The sequence below is a fragment of the Camellia sinensis genome, chromosome 2 (genome assembly GCF_055761805.1).
Source record: "Camellia sinensis isolate YWXY chromosome 2, ASM5576180v1, whole genome shotgun sequence".
NCBI lineage: Eukaryota > Viridiplantae > Streptophyta > Magnoliopsida > Ericales > Theaceae > Camellia > Camellia sinensis.
In genome coordinates, this window is record NC_138962.1 from 52,131,605 (window position 1) to 52,147,992 (window position 16,388).

The window sequence follows — 16,388 nt, forward strand, 5'->3', positions numbered from 1 at the left end:
ATGCCGTCTTAGGAATATCCTCCTCCCTGACCCTCAACTGGTGGTAACCCGATCTCAAGTCTATCTTAGAGAAACAACGGGAACCCTTCAACTGGTCAAACAAATCATCTATACGGGGCATAGGGTACTTATTCTTAACCGTAGCCCGATTCAACTTTCGGTAGTCGATAAACAATCTCAAGGCACCATCTTTTTTTTTTAACAAAGAGGGTCGATGCTCCCCACGGCGAAACACTAGGGCGAACAAAACCCTTATCTAGCAATTCCTGGAGCTGAATCTTCAACTCACTCAACTCGGCTGGGGCAAAACAATAAGGTGCCATAGAAATCAGCGCTGTGCCAGGCACTAAATCAATAGAGAACTCTATCTCTCGATGAGGTGGCAAACTAACGAGATCCTCAGGAAAAACATTCGAATACTCACAAACCACCCTCGACAATACTATATGGGTCTCATCACACTCACCACTCATAAAGCTAGCAAGTAGACCACTAAGTTTATTCTGCCCTCGCGGATCATACATCGGTGGCAACACACTACCAACCCGATCCCCCAAGAAATGGAAACACTCCCTGCTCAAGGTACATACTGTGACCCTCTGGCGGTAGCAATCAATAACAGCCCGGTATGATGATAGCCAGTCCATACCCAAAATAACATCAAAACCTTTCATGGGCATGACAACAAAAGGAAAAGGAAGCCTATGGTCGGCGACCTCTATATCACAACCTCTACATCCATGTTTCAAAATCAATTCACCCCCAACAGGTGATACAACACAAATAGGAGATGCTAACAGTGCGAACTCCAACTCCAACACAGATGCGAATGCAGCAGATACAAAAGAATGAGATGCACCCGTATCAATCAATACACTAGCAACCGAGTTGCAAAACAGAAAGGTACCTCTCACTACTGATGGAGCCGGTACTAGGTCCTGTGCGGTAACAGCATACATGCACCCAGTAGGCCCCTGATCCACCTGCTCACCTCTAGGAGCAAAAGACTGCTGCACTGACTAGGATAACGAAGCTCCCGGATTGGCCCTCGAGGCCTGCACAGACTGAGCTGGCTGATAACTCTGCGTCTGCCTAGAACCAGACGCTCCTGAAGTGGCAGTCAACTGTGGGCAATACCTCTTCAGGTGCCCAGGCTGACCACACTGATAGCAAGACAAAGGCTAGCCCCTGCCCTGACTCTGGCCCTGAGGTCTAGCTGAAAAAGAAGCAGCTCGCTGACACCCTCCCTTCTGCGGGCAAACCGAAGACTTATAACCCAGCTAGCCACACGTAAAACAAGTCAAGCCTCCCTGACTACCTCTCCCAGAGCCCACACTTGGCACTGGAAAGGTCAATGTAGCCAAACCACCCTGAGACTGCTGAGGGTTAGAACCCCTCTGTCACTTGCCGTTACTCTGACCATCTTGGCTCCTCTTGGAGCCTCTCTGCCGTTTATCCTCCTCCTGCATCATAATCTCCATATGAGCTGCAACATCAACCAAACGTCTGTATTCTCGGATAAAGGACCCTCCAACTCTCAGTTTGAGTCCACGCCTCAACTTCCGCTCAAACTCGAAGCAACAACGTTCCTCGGATGCCACAAGTTCAGGTGCAAACCTGGACAGACTAGTAAAAGTAGCCTCAAACTCGGCCACTGACAGGCCCTGCTGTTTAAGCTGGCAAAACTGCTCCCTCAGCTTCTCCCTAGCAGCTAAAGATAAAAACTTCTCCTGGAAGGTATTCACAAAAGCCTTCCATGCACACCCAACTCTGCCCTTCTCGTATTTCCACCATTGACCCGCATCTCCCTTCAGTTGGAAGGATGCCAAGGTCACCTTTAAAGCCCCGTCCTCGATGCCAAGCATCTCGAACGTCTTCTCCATCTGTTCCAACCACTCGTCAGCCTTAAGTGGCTCCTTCGGATCCCCAACAAACTCGTCCAGATTGGACCGGAAGAATTCCCTCTTCAAGAAGGAAGGCCGTGCCTCAGCTGCGTGGGCCTGTTCCTGATTCCCTGCTCTGAGAATACCCAAAGCTCCTGCTATCCCTCGGGCCAAGGCACTCATAGCCTGCTGACCCGCTGGCTCGGCCACATTGGCCTGACTAACTCCCTCCTACTGTGCCGGAATATCATCTGGTAAAGGCATCTCCTGCCTACCACGCCTACCACGTCCTCGTCCTGACATCCTAATAAAGGTGACCAAGACTATTAGCACATTCACAAATGTGCCGAAGCTATAACACTCACGTCCTAATGCATGGACAACTGCAATTCACTCCACGTAAGCACATAATCACATAAGCAATTACGAATTTCATTTCTGGATAATGATAGTCCCGAGGCGTTAATAGAGTTCCGGTTAGAAACAGCATTGATCAAGTGCTTTTCCAACAAGACTCCCAGAAACCCAAGGATCCAATCAACATCCTAGAAACTACATTCCATACCCACATAGTCACATAAACATGTTATCATATAAGCACATAACACTACATCTAAGTCCCTATCAAGCGAGACAAACCCATTGTGATCCTAATCACTAACCCATCACTTTAGACATGCATTGATATTAAAGAAACCAACCATTTCTATTCATCAGAGTAATTCTTACAACTGTATTACATATTAACAACAAAAGCAAATGCCCTATGGGCTTACAGCTTTCCAAATCAACACCTGGTTACACAAAAGAAGAGTGCTAACTCTATACAAAATAAGCCCTTGGCTTGATATACATGTAATACAAACAAAATAAACAAAAAGAGTCTTCAACTCTCATCATCATCCAAGCTATGTCCTTGGAGGTAGCATACTACCTGTACCTGAAAATAATGTCCCATAAAGGGTGAGCCTACGCCCAGTAGGGATATGCTAAACACAGTATGAGCAATAACTAAGACATTAGCAATTGATAAACGTTCAATTTCCATAAACCAATTCATAACCCATTTCTATTTCATGACCACTATGTTCAAGTTTCATTTCAGTTTCCATTTCTTATCAATTTCACAATTTACATCAACGGCTCAGAACCTGGCCAACCACTTATATGAGACAGTGACTCATATTAAATGTTTCCATTTTACAATAGATAAGCATACTAGTGGTATCAACATCTCAACAGATAAGCATACAAGCTGTATCCACATTTCAACAGATAAGCATATGTGTTGTATCAACACTTCCATAGATAAGCATATAAGCTATATCAACACGTTAACTGACAAGCATATGAGCTGTATCAGTGGAGTCCATCCCCTATCTCCTCCCAAATAACATCCGGTTTAGAGGTCCATCCCCTATCTTCCCCTAAACCGTAGAGTACATCTCCTATCTCCTCCCAAACAATATCCGATTTAGAGGTCCATCCCCTATCTTCCCCTAAACCGTGGAGTACATCCCCTATCTCCTCCCACACACACAACGTATATATACACATAGGTCATATACACAATCAATCAATATATAACGTTGATGTATTCTATCAACCGTCATACTCTATGACATATCCAGTTGATTAGTTTTAGTTTGCCTAATCATCATGCATTGTCTACAACAATCAAAACTACCCTCCACCGGTAGCCCAAGCAATTATTTCTAAATAGATAATAAAAGCTCTAATAGATAAAATATCAATGTTTTCAAAAGTGAGCGATTAATAAATCCAACTCCACTATTCTACTATATAATGAGTCAATTTCATTATTTCCAACTCAATTCCATATAACCACAATTTTCCCAAATTAATCATACCAATTAATTTATACAACCAATTAGGGTTTTCTACCCCATTTCTCAATATTGACCCAATGGTCTATATATCAACAACCAACAACAATATCATTGTTTTGAAACCCACAATACACATTTTAGAATCAAAATAACAAAACCCTCTTTTAACATTTTGAAACCCTAAGTCTCAAAATTACCCAACTTCAACACTTTATCAAACAACCAAAATCTATGTCAAAGACCATAAGAGTGAGTAGGAATCCCTACCTCAAAAGATGACACCCAACGAAGAAGATGACGAAAACGAAGTTGCTCCAAATCACAAGTTTCTCAGATCAAAATGTAGCCCTCGACGATCAACCCAACTTTTACAAAGGCCAATGGTGAGGAAACAACTCCTACTAGATCAATACTTAGAGAGAAGTTTGAGTTTTAGAGTGAGGTGCTCTCTAATGGCCTTTTCGGAAAAGTAAGAGAGAGAGAGAATGAGAGAAACTGACTTAAAAATGCCCCACAACCAACTGATATACGACATTCCTGCTTTAGCAGACAACACAACGCTCGAGCGTCAAGAACAAAAACTAGGTCCGCTCGAGCGCAAGAAAGCCCGCTCGAGCGCCAAGACACAAGAATAAAGTACATCTGCTCGATCGTGAAAACCAGTTCGCTCGAGCGTAGATTTTCATCTCCCAGAACTTTTTAGAAAAAGAACTACCCGCTCGAGCGTGACCCGCTCGAGCGTAGAAAACACACCTGCAGAAGTTTTTGCAGGGACACGAAATACTGGAAGGGTGTAAACCACGCTCGAGCATAGAATGACCCGCTCGAGCGAACTAGACAAAAATTGGGCAACAACAATGGGAGTCAAAGCTCTACCACCTGTAACAACCAAGCCCAACACAACCTATAACTCAAACAAATGGAATCAAAGAACGACAACAAGGTAGATACAACTACTAGCTCCACGGAACCAAAGTCCAGAATACAACAGATACACAAAGGGAAAACCGGGATCGCTATAACCACTATATGTATCAAAGATATGATGAATATGTATTCTGCTACTCTTTAAAACTTATATACATAGAAGAAAAAAAAATGGTCTGCGACTATCTCAAAAAATCATACGAAAGGAAACACAAATTAAGATTTTTTTTTGTTTTTGTTGATGTGGCACATACCCAAAGACATGAAAACTCCTATTATTATCCTAAGATATGATAAAGATCTTCCTCAAATATTTACCTACAGTCACCAAAAATAGAAGAAGCCTCTTCAATAAATTGATGAAGCTTATGAGGAGGAACATAGAATATCTGTGTTGCTACTTCCTTTGCAGATACAATCAACCTCTCCTTCCTTGATCCGGCATGTTTGGGCAGAAATCCAACTACAGACAACCAACAATACATATGATATTAGCTACTACCCTACCACTATCACCAAATTGTTGCCAACACTAAGGGTGTCGAATTCATGAGCAACTTACCAAATGTAAACTCGTCAGTAGCCAACCCTGAGGCAGAAAGTGCAGCAACAAAAGTAGAAGGACCAGGGATAGGAATAGCAGGAATATTTTCATCCACACATAACTTAACCTACATAAAGTTTCCAAAATACATTGTTTATGTCCATATCAATTAATTAACCCATGAAGCATCCAATTATACTGTCATCTCGACTAAAATCTGAGTTCCTTTCAAACCTTTAGAGGACACATTACAAATTAAAGTTAGCAATATTTTTGAATTTACAATTTTAAGGTCATATTATTGCAAAAAGATTATTTAAAAAACTATTAGAATGAAAATTGTGATTGTTTATGGGATCCTACATCTTAAGAGATTTGGTTTATTCAAAAGGAGCATTGCATGCTTTCAATCTATGTGAACTAGAGAAAATACCAAATTGATTGTCAGTTATCACAATATAAAATTTAGTAAACCAAAATAAAAGAAGAAAATAAATTAAAGTGTACGAGTGTGTGGAAATTACAAACAGTTGTCTTCCCCTGCTATATTTGTGCGCTATATTAGCAGACTTGGGTGACCAAATCAGTCGAACAATCAAATATAACCATAAAAAATAAAAATAAAAAATTACATCAACAAAGAGTGTAGGATTAATGTGTGCGGGAATGAAGTGTGGTAAAGTCCATGATAGCATATGGAGGTGTATATATATGCTCTAATACTGTGATGTAAACCTTACAAGCTAACAATAAGGATTCAAATGTAATGCAGTCAAGTAGAGATTGACATGACAGCCGTCATTTTTCCAAAGGAGAACATTCAGTTCTTCTCATCACAAACAAACAGAAAATTATAACATGCTCAGCAATTCCATACCAGGATCACTTATGCCTGGTGTTCCTGCATCATAGATTTGGGCCACAATTTCACCTGTTGCAATCTCTTCAGAACTGCTTGTTCTCTTTGAGACTCATTGAATTTATGATAACTTAGCTGAAAATCTAAAGCTTACCATTAGAAAGAGAATAAGAATGCCAAATATCAGTTAGCGTTATCAAACAAAATCGATAAACCTATTCCCAGTTCAATTCCTTCCTAGATCTAGTTCAAGAACCTGGAATCCCTTAGGGTTCTCTAATTTTAGATTCAAGAAATTTTTTTTTTAATTTTTTATTTTATACAATCACGACTAAGTTAAAGGATCCTAATTTTTGTAACAGAACAACAATTGTTTTAGATTAACAAATTTTTTTAAAAAAAAATTTGTGTTCAACCCATTAAAGAACCCAATTTCACAATACGCAATTGACATTGAACATATTTTTCCCAACTCAGATTCAAGAAGTATATAAAAAAAAGAATAAATTCACAATCTAAAACAATACAGTCGCATGCTTTCAAAATTAATTCAAGAACCTAGAGTTCCTTAAGGTTCTCTAATTTTACATAATTTTGGAGTTGCTCAATCAAAACCTTGATTTTTCAGTGAAAATCCCCAAATCAAAACCCTAGTTTGAACCTACAAACCTGATTGAATGGTGGAAGTGTTCTTCTTCGCGTGCGTTCGTCTCTTCTGTCTCCTCTCAGCTGTCTTCTCCCTCCATCGTTACTTCTCTTTCTTCGTTCTTTTCTTCTAGCTCAGAGCTCCGTCTGTGTGTATTTTCTTTGTCCATCTTCTCCTTCTCACTTGTTGTTATGCCGATTGGGGTTTGGGTTTGGGATTTGGGGTCTGATAAAGAGAGAGAGTGAGGGTTTTGAAGAGTTTTTGCAAAGAGATGAAAAAAAAGAGAGAGGGGGGTTTGGGATTTGGGGTCTGATGGAGAGAGAGGGTAGGGGTTTGAAGAGTTTTTGCAGAGACATGAGGGTTCGAACCCTCTCTCTTCTCCCTCTCTCCTAGTTTTATCCGAATACAACTTTCTATCTTCCTTAACCCAATTAGAAGCCAAACAATTTGATAAAAAAAAAAAAAAATTCTAATATATTTTTGGTCATTGGCGCCACATGTATCTCATTTTGGCACTTTTTTAATTTTCAGTTGTACCATTCACGGCATAAATTATGTGTCGTAAAAATATAATATTTTAAACGGTTAGCATTTTGTGTGTCATAAAAAGTATAATTTTTAACGATTGAATTTTTGTGTGTTGTGGAATATTCAATATTTTTAATGGCTGCTGTATGCATGCCGTTTATAGTTAATGTATTAACGGCATGCCATATGTATGTCACAAAAATGTTTTATTATTTACGGTTAACATTGCAAGCCGTAAAAAAATCATCGTTATTAGCATTCACGACTTACGCAATAGACATGTCATGGTTGGGAAATTATTTACGACATGCAAAAAAAGCAAGTCATAAAAGTGAGAAACCACAGCTTACATTTACTGTATGTCGTTGATGTGAAGTCGTAAAAATCCAATTTTGTTGTAGTGACAAAAAAAAAAGATGGAATTTTAAAAGGGAAATGTCCTCCGCCGATCAGCAGATCACCCCAAAAAAATAAATAAAATAAAATAAAATATTCAAAACAATTTTTAGATTTGTTTTTTTTAAAAAAAATTAAAAATAATTTCAGAGCAATAAAAATCAAAATTATATTTTTAAAATTTTAAAAAGTATTAATGACCTAAAAGATTTTAAAAAAATCAAAAAAAAAATTTAGATTTGTTTTTTTTTGAAAAAATTAAAAATAATTTGAAAGCAATAAAAATCAAAATTATATTTTTAAAATTTTAAAAAGTATTTATGACCTAAAAGATAAAAATATACAAAAATAATAAGTTTTTTTTTTCACCCAATTTTTTTTTTAGTTTTTTAGGAAAAAAAATTTGAAACTAGTTTCTGAAAATAAAAACAAACATATTGAAATTGATAATCTAACCATATTCTTTGAAAAAGTTTAAATTATCTCAAATTAGTCATCTCCACTTAAGAGTGTGTTTGGGCTCAATGGGTTCATTTTGTGATCTAATTCAATGATCATTTTAATTTTACAATTCAGTAACTAAAATATTTAAAACTCTTTCAAAAATTATAATCAAAAACACAAATCACTAAATCACATCATTCCACTAGCAAAACTTTTACCAACGAATAGTGTCATCGTCGCTAAATGGTTAACTCTTTGCCCACGCCAACTTGTCGTCGCCAAAAGTAAGCAAACTAATAGCAACACTCATTGTGTTGCTAAAACATAAGCCTCGTAGGTAAAAGTTTTGAAATTTTGGCGCCAACCAAAAAATTTGGCGCTAAAATAATGTTATGCCATTTTAGCGACAGCAACAAATTACGTCGGTAAAGATATACTTTTACCAACGACATTGATCACTGTGTCGCCAAAAATATACTTTTGGCCATGAAAAATTGACGTCGTTGCCAAAAGTAGTCGCCAAAAGTGCAATTTCTTGTAGTGAAATTTGTTGTAAATTTTCAAGTGTCTATTGTTAAACATTATATTCTACTTGCTTGCTTTGGGAGTTTGGAGTTTTGATCTTTGATCTTTACTTCACATTCATCGTATTGTTTTATTTATTTATTTTCTTCTTGCTTGATTTTGATATGATATTCTTTCATAGTGCATCTCCGAGTGCATTAGTGAAAACATCATATACTTAAAATACACAAAATTACAATATATAGAAAAAATAGAAAAAAAAGAAGAAGAAGTAAGCGATTGCCCAAAACTAAAACTACTTTAGGAAAAAAATAAAAAATAAAAACAAAAATAAAATTGTTTGAAATAGAAAATGATTTATTTATTTATTTATTTATTTATTTATTTTAAAAAATAAACTTTTAAAGAAAACAAAGAAAACTATATTAAAAAAAAAATACAGAAACCAAACATAAAATATAACACAAAAACTAAATGAATTATAGGATTTTCAAGAAGTCTTACTTGATTTACACATGATACTTCTTTCATAGTACATCTCTAAGTGTATTGGTGAAAATATCATACACTTAAAATGCACAAAATTACGATATATAGAAAGAAAAAAAAAAGTAAGTAATTGTCCAAAACTAAAACTACTTTAAGAAAAAATAAAAACAAAAATGAAATTGTTTGAAATAGAAAATGATTTATTCATTTATTTATTAATTTTTTAAAAATAAAGCTTTAAAGAAAACAAAGAAAACTATAGAAAAAAAAAAGTATAAAAACCAAACATAAAATATAATACAAAAAATAAATGAATTATAGGGTTTACAAGAAGTAATATTCACAAACAAATTTTGTAAAATCTTGTCTATTCATATACTTTTTGTGTATGTTTTTTGTACTTCTAATCCCGATAATGACATTGAAATAGTCTGCATTTCTTGCATTAGATCCATCTAATAGCTTTGGCGAACACAAATGTAATAAATTTCATAATAAAAAACACAAATAATTGTGAGACAAAGTATCTAAAAAAAGAAAGGAACGTTCAATGATGATGTAGAAGCACACCTGACGTTTTAATTGGAGGTATAACTAGATAAATCGTTGTAGAAGGGGAAGACAACCTTTATTTTTCATTACAACAATTATATAACTCAATATATAATTTTAATGTCTCTCATTCTTCCTCATGCTCAATTCTCTATCAATATTAGAATAAATGTACGAACCCAAAAAAAAAGGACATTTGAGAAGATAAAGAGATGTAATTTAAGACATTTCAATTGTTGAATTCTATTAATTAATAGTTGTTAGGTTTCAATGGCTGGGCTTCTAATATTTGTTAGCCATTAAAGCTGAGTTCTTTGGTTTCATCTATATTCACTTGATAATTTGAGAGTGGACACGTATCAAGCTTTTACACAAACACTTAGCACATTTTTTTAGCATTATTAATGAAATGCACAGTGTAATTTTTTTTTCTTTTTTTTTTCGCAATGGCAACCTATTATTTTTTAATAAGAATGTATATTTGTTTTAGATATTTTTTAAATATCCAAAGTATTTTTTTTAAGATTTTTTGTAAAAAATAATTTAACAATCTCATCACTAACCATACTGTATGGGAGAAGTTAAAAAGGGTGCAACAGTAAATATGAGAGAAGTAAAAAAGACTTGTGGGTTGGGAGAAATCAATAAATGTTGAGTTTTTTTTTTTTTTTTTTAATCAAAAAATTAGAAAATCAAGATTAGGATATTGAAGCTCCCGCAAGGCTTGTGAGTTAGAAATCCCATTTTCCTTATATAGTACTAGCATAATTACCCGTGCTATGCACAGGTATAAATAAATAATGAAAAATTAATTTTTAAAATTAAATAATAATCTAAAAAAAATCTCTACAATATATAGCAAAAATAATTTAGAATTAATTAAATTTTATTCATTTTTATCATAGTTACATATAAGAGAATTTTTTTTTATTCTTATGTCATTAATTGTGTGTTCTAAGTTCTTAATAACAAATATATGTCATAATTTAAGAGGTAAAAATTAAAAAATAAATCACAAAAAATATATTTATGATAAAATATAAATACATTTCATCTTATGAGTTTCGTAAATTTAATTTATCATATGATAGTGGTAAATTACATTTGTCAATATAGTAATTTTTTCATGTTTTGTGAAGTTTAAAAATTATAATTTATCTTATGTTATAAGATTTACGTAATAATGAATTAAGATTCACTTGTGATATTAAATTTTGGTTTAAAATTAGATTTACGCTAACTTGTCATTCACCTAATCATTAAAAATTGTTTTGTTTTGTTTTGTTCCTAACTTAAATGAATTATTTGACCTATCTTGTAACACCCTCAAAATAAACCCATAAATCATACATTCATGACATCCATGAACTTAAGAGAATAAAGCATAATTCTATTTATCAGAGTATTCATTACAAAAGTATTACATGTTGACATCAAAAGTAAATGCCCTATAGGCTTACAACTTTTCAAGTCAACACTTGGTTCAACAAAAAAATAGAGTTCTAATTCTTTACACAAAATAAGCCCTTGGCTTGATATACATGTAATACACAAAATAATCACCAAAAGGAAGCCTTCAGCTTCCACAACCTCCCAAGCTACGTCCTTGGAAGTGGCATATCACCTGCACCTGAAAATAATGTCCCATATAGGGTGAGCCAACGCCCAGCAGAGATATGCTAAACATAATATGAGCAATAACTAAAACATAAGCATTCGATAAATGTTAACACTGGTTAACCAACTTTCAATACAATCCAATTCCATGACAAATATGTTCATGTTTCATTTTACTTTCCTTTACTTAACCAATTTTCAATTCATAAACATGGCTCAGAACCTGGCCAAACAATTAAATGAGATTACAAGCCATAACAACAATACTTCCATTTCAGATGAGATAACAACTCATATCAAAACACTTCCATACTTCGCAATAGATACACATATTTGCTTTATCAATATCATATTAAAACACTTCCATACTTCACAATAGATACACATTTTTGTGCTGTATCAATGGAGTCCATCCCCTATCTCCTCCCAAATAATATCTGGTTTAAGACTCTATCCCCTATCTCCTCCCAAACCGTGGAGTACATCCCCTATCTCCTCTCGCACAATACAATGTATATAAACAATTATCATATGCATGATCAATCAATAAACATATTTGATGTATTATTCCAATCGTCATATTCAATGACATATTCAATCGATTAGTTTTAATTCACCTAATCATCATGTTGTGTCTACAACAATCAAGACTATCCTCCACCGATAGCCCAAAGCAATTATTTCTAAACAGATAATAAATGTATCAACAGATAAATTATCAACATTTTCAAAAAGTGAGCGATTAATAAATCCAACTCCACCATTCGGTATCATCTTAAGCCAATTTCATCATTTCCATCCCAATTTCATTATCTCATAATAAATGTCATTAGTTTCACAAATGACCCAATTAATCCCAACTAAGGTATTTTCTCCTTTTTCTCAATATAGACCCAAAGTTCCAAATATCATCAATAGACCTCAATAATTTCATTGTAAGGCCCAAATACATATATATAGTTCAATGGAACAAAAACCCCTCTTTACACATTTTAAGGTTTGAAACCCAAACTCCAAAACTTTCCCAAACACAACATTAAATCAAAATGACTACAAGCTTATGTCAAAGGCCATAAATATGAGTAGTAATCCCTACCTCAAATTCGGAGCTCAAAGGAGAAGATGAAGAATTTCGAAGTGCTTCAAACTCCAAGATTTTCGGATGAAAATGTAGCCCAAGCCAAGCTCTACACTTTTTACAAAGACACTAAGGTAGGAGATCACTCAAACTAGATCAAACCCTAGAGAGAAGTTGAAGTTTAAAGTGAGGAGTTCTCCAATGGAGGTTTTGAAAAATTAGAGAGAGAAAGAATCAAAGAAAAGTGATCCAAAAAGTCATTTTTCGGACTGATATAAAAGTCGCCCCGCTTGAGCGTGGAACTCCCCGCTCAAGCGTCAGACACAAACTCACGCTCGAGTATGAAAAGCACCACTCGAGCATCGATCGCACACTACTAGAAGTTTTGCAGACCATGGTCCCCGCTCGTGCGTCAGAATCCCCGCTCGAGTGGAGGAGCAAAATCAAAGGGGCCCGCTCGAGCGTCCGATGACCTGCAGAGAAAAAAATACTAGGAGATGGAAAATCACACTCAAGCGTCAAAATGCCCGCTTGAGCGGAGAAGCAAAATCAAAGGGCCCGCTCGAGCGTGAAGGCCAAAACCTGGGCATCAACTTTTGGTTTCTAAACACAGCCAACCAGTTCCCACCCTGCCCAACACAACCCAAGACTCAAATATAAAGAGTAAAGGATAGAAATAAGAATAAGATAGCCACACACTCACGGAATCAAGTCTGGAGTACAATAAACAAAGAAAGGGAAAACCGGGATCACTATAACCTCCCCCCCTTAAGGAATTTCGTTCCCGAAATTAGGTAAATAAGTTTCAACAATAAGATTTCTCAATTCTCAACAATATTACAATTCAATATCCATCACCCTGACCCATTACCGATCATTCCATCCCTTCTCAAGGGGCCAATTTCAACATATTCTCCAATAAGCATTATTAACATGCATTCCTTTGAAATTTACCAATTTCAACACATATTTCACCATTCAATTACATATTCAATGCCAATCAATATATTTGCATTTCTAAAACCGAATTAACATATGCAATGTTAAAACAAACTTCCATTTCAAGGCAAGTTCCATAATATTTCCATAAACCGAAACATATACAATGTTTTACAACTTAAGACATATTCAATGCTCTTAAAGTTTATCAATACAACAAAATTCCCAATACAAGGTTAAACATTAATGAACAAGTCCGGATATTTCTCACAGGCCTCTAACTCACGTTCCTAAGTGGCTTCTTCCACTCCGTGATGCTTCCACAAAACTTTCACCAAAGGTATCGTCTTGCCTCACAAGACCTGATCTCGCCTATCCAAGACCCGTACCGGTCTCTCCTCATACGAGGCATCCTCATCTACCTCTAAGTTGGTCCAATCCAATACATGCGATGGATCCGGCTCGTACTTCCGAAGCATACTAACATAAAACACGTCATATACCCCAGACAACTGTGGCGGTAAAGCTAAACGATAGGCAACCTCCCCAATCTTTTCAAGGATCTCAAAGGGACCAATAAACCGAAGGGACAACTTTCCACTCTTTCCAAATCTCATCAAACCCCGCCTAGGTGATATTTTCAAGAAGACATGATCACCCACCTGAAATGCCAAAGGCCTCCTCCTACGGTCGGCATAACTCTTCTGACGACTCTAGGCTGTAACAAGCCTCATATGGATAAGCTCAACTTTCTCCGTCGTTTTCCTCACCAACTCCGAGCCCAACAAAGGTGCATCACCCACCTCGGCCCAACACACTGGAGACCTACAAGGTCGGCCATACAAGGCCTCAAACGGTGCCATACCGATACTCGACTGGAAACTGTTGTTGTAGGCAAACTCCACTAAGGGCAAATGCCTCTCCCATGACCCACTAAAATCATGAACACAACCTCGAAGCATATCCTCGAGGATTTGAATTGTACGCTCGGACTGCCCGTCAGTCTGAGGATGATAAGCCGTGCTAAAGGTCAACCTAGTGCCCAAGGCACTCTGCAAACTCTGCCACAGTCTAGCAGTAAAACGCGAATCTCTATCTGAGATGATCGACACTAGGACCCCGTGCAACCTCACTATGTCCCGAATATATAAATCGGCAAGATGATCTACCGAGTCTCTCACGCGCATAGGGATAAAGTGCGCCGACTTAGTCAACCGGTCTACAACCACCCAAATAGCATCACTATCCCGCTGAGTCCTCGGAAGACCTACAACGAAGTCCATCATGACATGCTCCCATTTCCACTCGACAATAGGCAAAGGTTGCAACAAACCCGCTAGCCTCTGATGTTCGGCCTTCACTTGCTGACAAGTAAGGCACTTCGATACGAAAATTTCCACATCCTTCTTCATACCTCGCCACCAAAACTGGCGACCCAAATCACGATACATCTTAGTGCCTTTCGGATGCACCGCAAGGCGTGAATGGTGAAACTCTCAGAGTACCTCCTCTCGGCAAGACTCCGACACAAACAAACGGTCTCGGTATCTCACACTCAGGTCGGGATACACAGTCAAACCCTTCTCAGTCTTCCCGCTAGAGATCTTCTCTCGGAGGAATTCTACCTCAAGGTCACCTCCCTGTGCCTCTAACACTCGATTCACAAGTGTAGGCTGTACAACTACAGAAAACAAAGCCGCAGACTCAACAGATTCACCCAGAAGTAAATCAAACTCGCCAAGGGCACCCAACATTTCCCATTCCCGGATGGCTATACAAGTTACATCGCTAATGGATTTCCTACTAAGGGCATCGGCCACAACATTGGCCTTTCCCGGATGATAGTGCAACTCGAAGTCATAATCCTCAATGAACTTCATCCGTCTCCTCTGCCTCAAGTTCAAGTCCTTCTGTGTAAACAAATATTTCAGACTCTTATGATCCGAGAACACCTTGAATCTCTCACTATAAAGGTAGTGCCTCCAAATTTTCAAGGCAAAAATCACAGTTGCTAACTCTAGGTCATGTGTAGGGTAATTCCTCTCGTGTACTTTCAACTGCCGCGAGCCATAGGCTACCACTTTCCCCTCTTGCATCAACACACAACCCAAACCTTCTCGTGAAACATCACAATACACCACATAACCCAAACCTCTCTCCGGAATAACCAACACCGGAGCGGTGGTAAGTCTAACCTTCAACTCTTGGAACGACTTTTCACAAGTCTCACTCCATACCAATTTGAACCCTTTTCGCGTCAATCTAGTCAACGGCGAAGCTAGTCTAGAGAAATCTTTCACAAACCGGCAGTAATACCCAGCTAACCCCAGAAAACTGCGGATCTCAAAAACACTCTTAGGCTGTGCCCAATCCTGCACTGCCTCTATCTTGGATGTATCAACAGACACCCCTTCCCCGGAGACTACATGGCCTAAGAATTTAACCTCTCTTAGCCAGAACTCACACTTTCCAAACTTGGCATACAGCTTATGGGCTCTAAGCAACTCAAGAACCACTCTCAAGTGTTCCTCGTGCTCCTCCTCCGAAGGTGAATAAATCATAATGTCGTCCACGAAAACGACTACAAAACGATCTAAGAATTCCCGGAATATCTAGTTTATCAAATCCATAAACACTGTCGGTGCATTGGTGAGCCCAAAAGGCATCACCAGAAACTTATAGTGGCCATACCGCGTACGGAATGCCGTCTTCGGAATATCCTCCTCCCTGACCCTCAGCTGGTGGTAGCTCGATCTCAAATCTATCTTAGAGAAACAACGGGACCCCTTCAACTGGTCAAACAGATCATCTATACGGGGCATAGGGTACTTATTCTTAACCGTAGCCCGATTCAATTTTCGGTAATCGATACAAAGTCTCAAGGCACCATCTTTATTTTTAGCAAAGAGGGCCGGTGCTCTCCACGGTGACGTACTAGGGCGAACGAAGCCCTTATCTAGCAACTCCTGGAGTTGAATCTTCAACTCACTCAACTCGGTTGGGGCAAAACGATAAGGTGCCATGAAAATCGGCGCCGTGCCGGGCACCAAATCAATGGAAAACTCCACCTCTCGATGTGGTGGCAAACTAACAAGATCCTCGAAAAAGACC

General features: G+C 37.5%; 1 protein-coding gene across 1 annotated transcript in view; it reads right to left on the bottom strand.

Moving 5' to 3' along the window:
* LOC114273455 (uncharacterized) overlaps nt 1-16,388 on the bottom strand; it is a 91,976-nt gene that overhangs the window by 7,122 nt on the left and 68,466 nt on the right. Inside the window, exons 2-4 of the mRNA XM_082909442.1 lie at nt 6,136-6,198; nt 5,223-5,331; nt 4,979-5,123 (exon numbers count right to left, since the gene is read on the bottom strand). Of these exons, the coding sequence (XP_082765568.1) occupies nt 4,979-5,123; nt 5,223-5,331; nt 6,136-6,198 (317 nt within the window). The remainder of the gene's footprint in view (nt 1-4,978; nt 5,124-5,222; nt 5,332-6,135; nt 6,199-16,388) is intronic.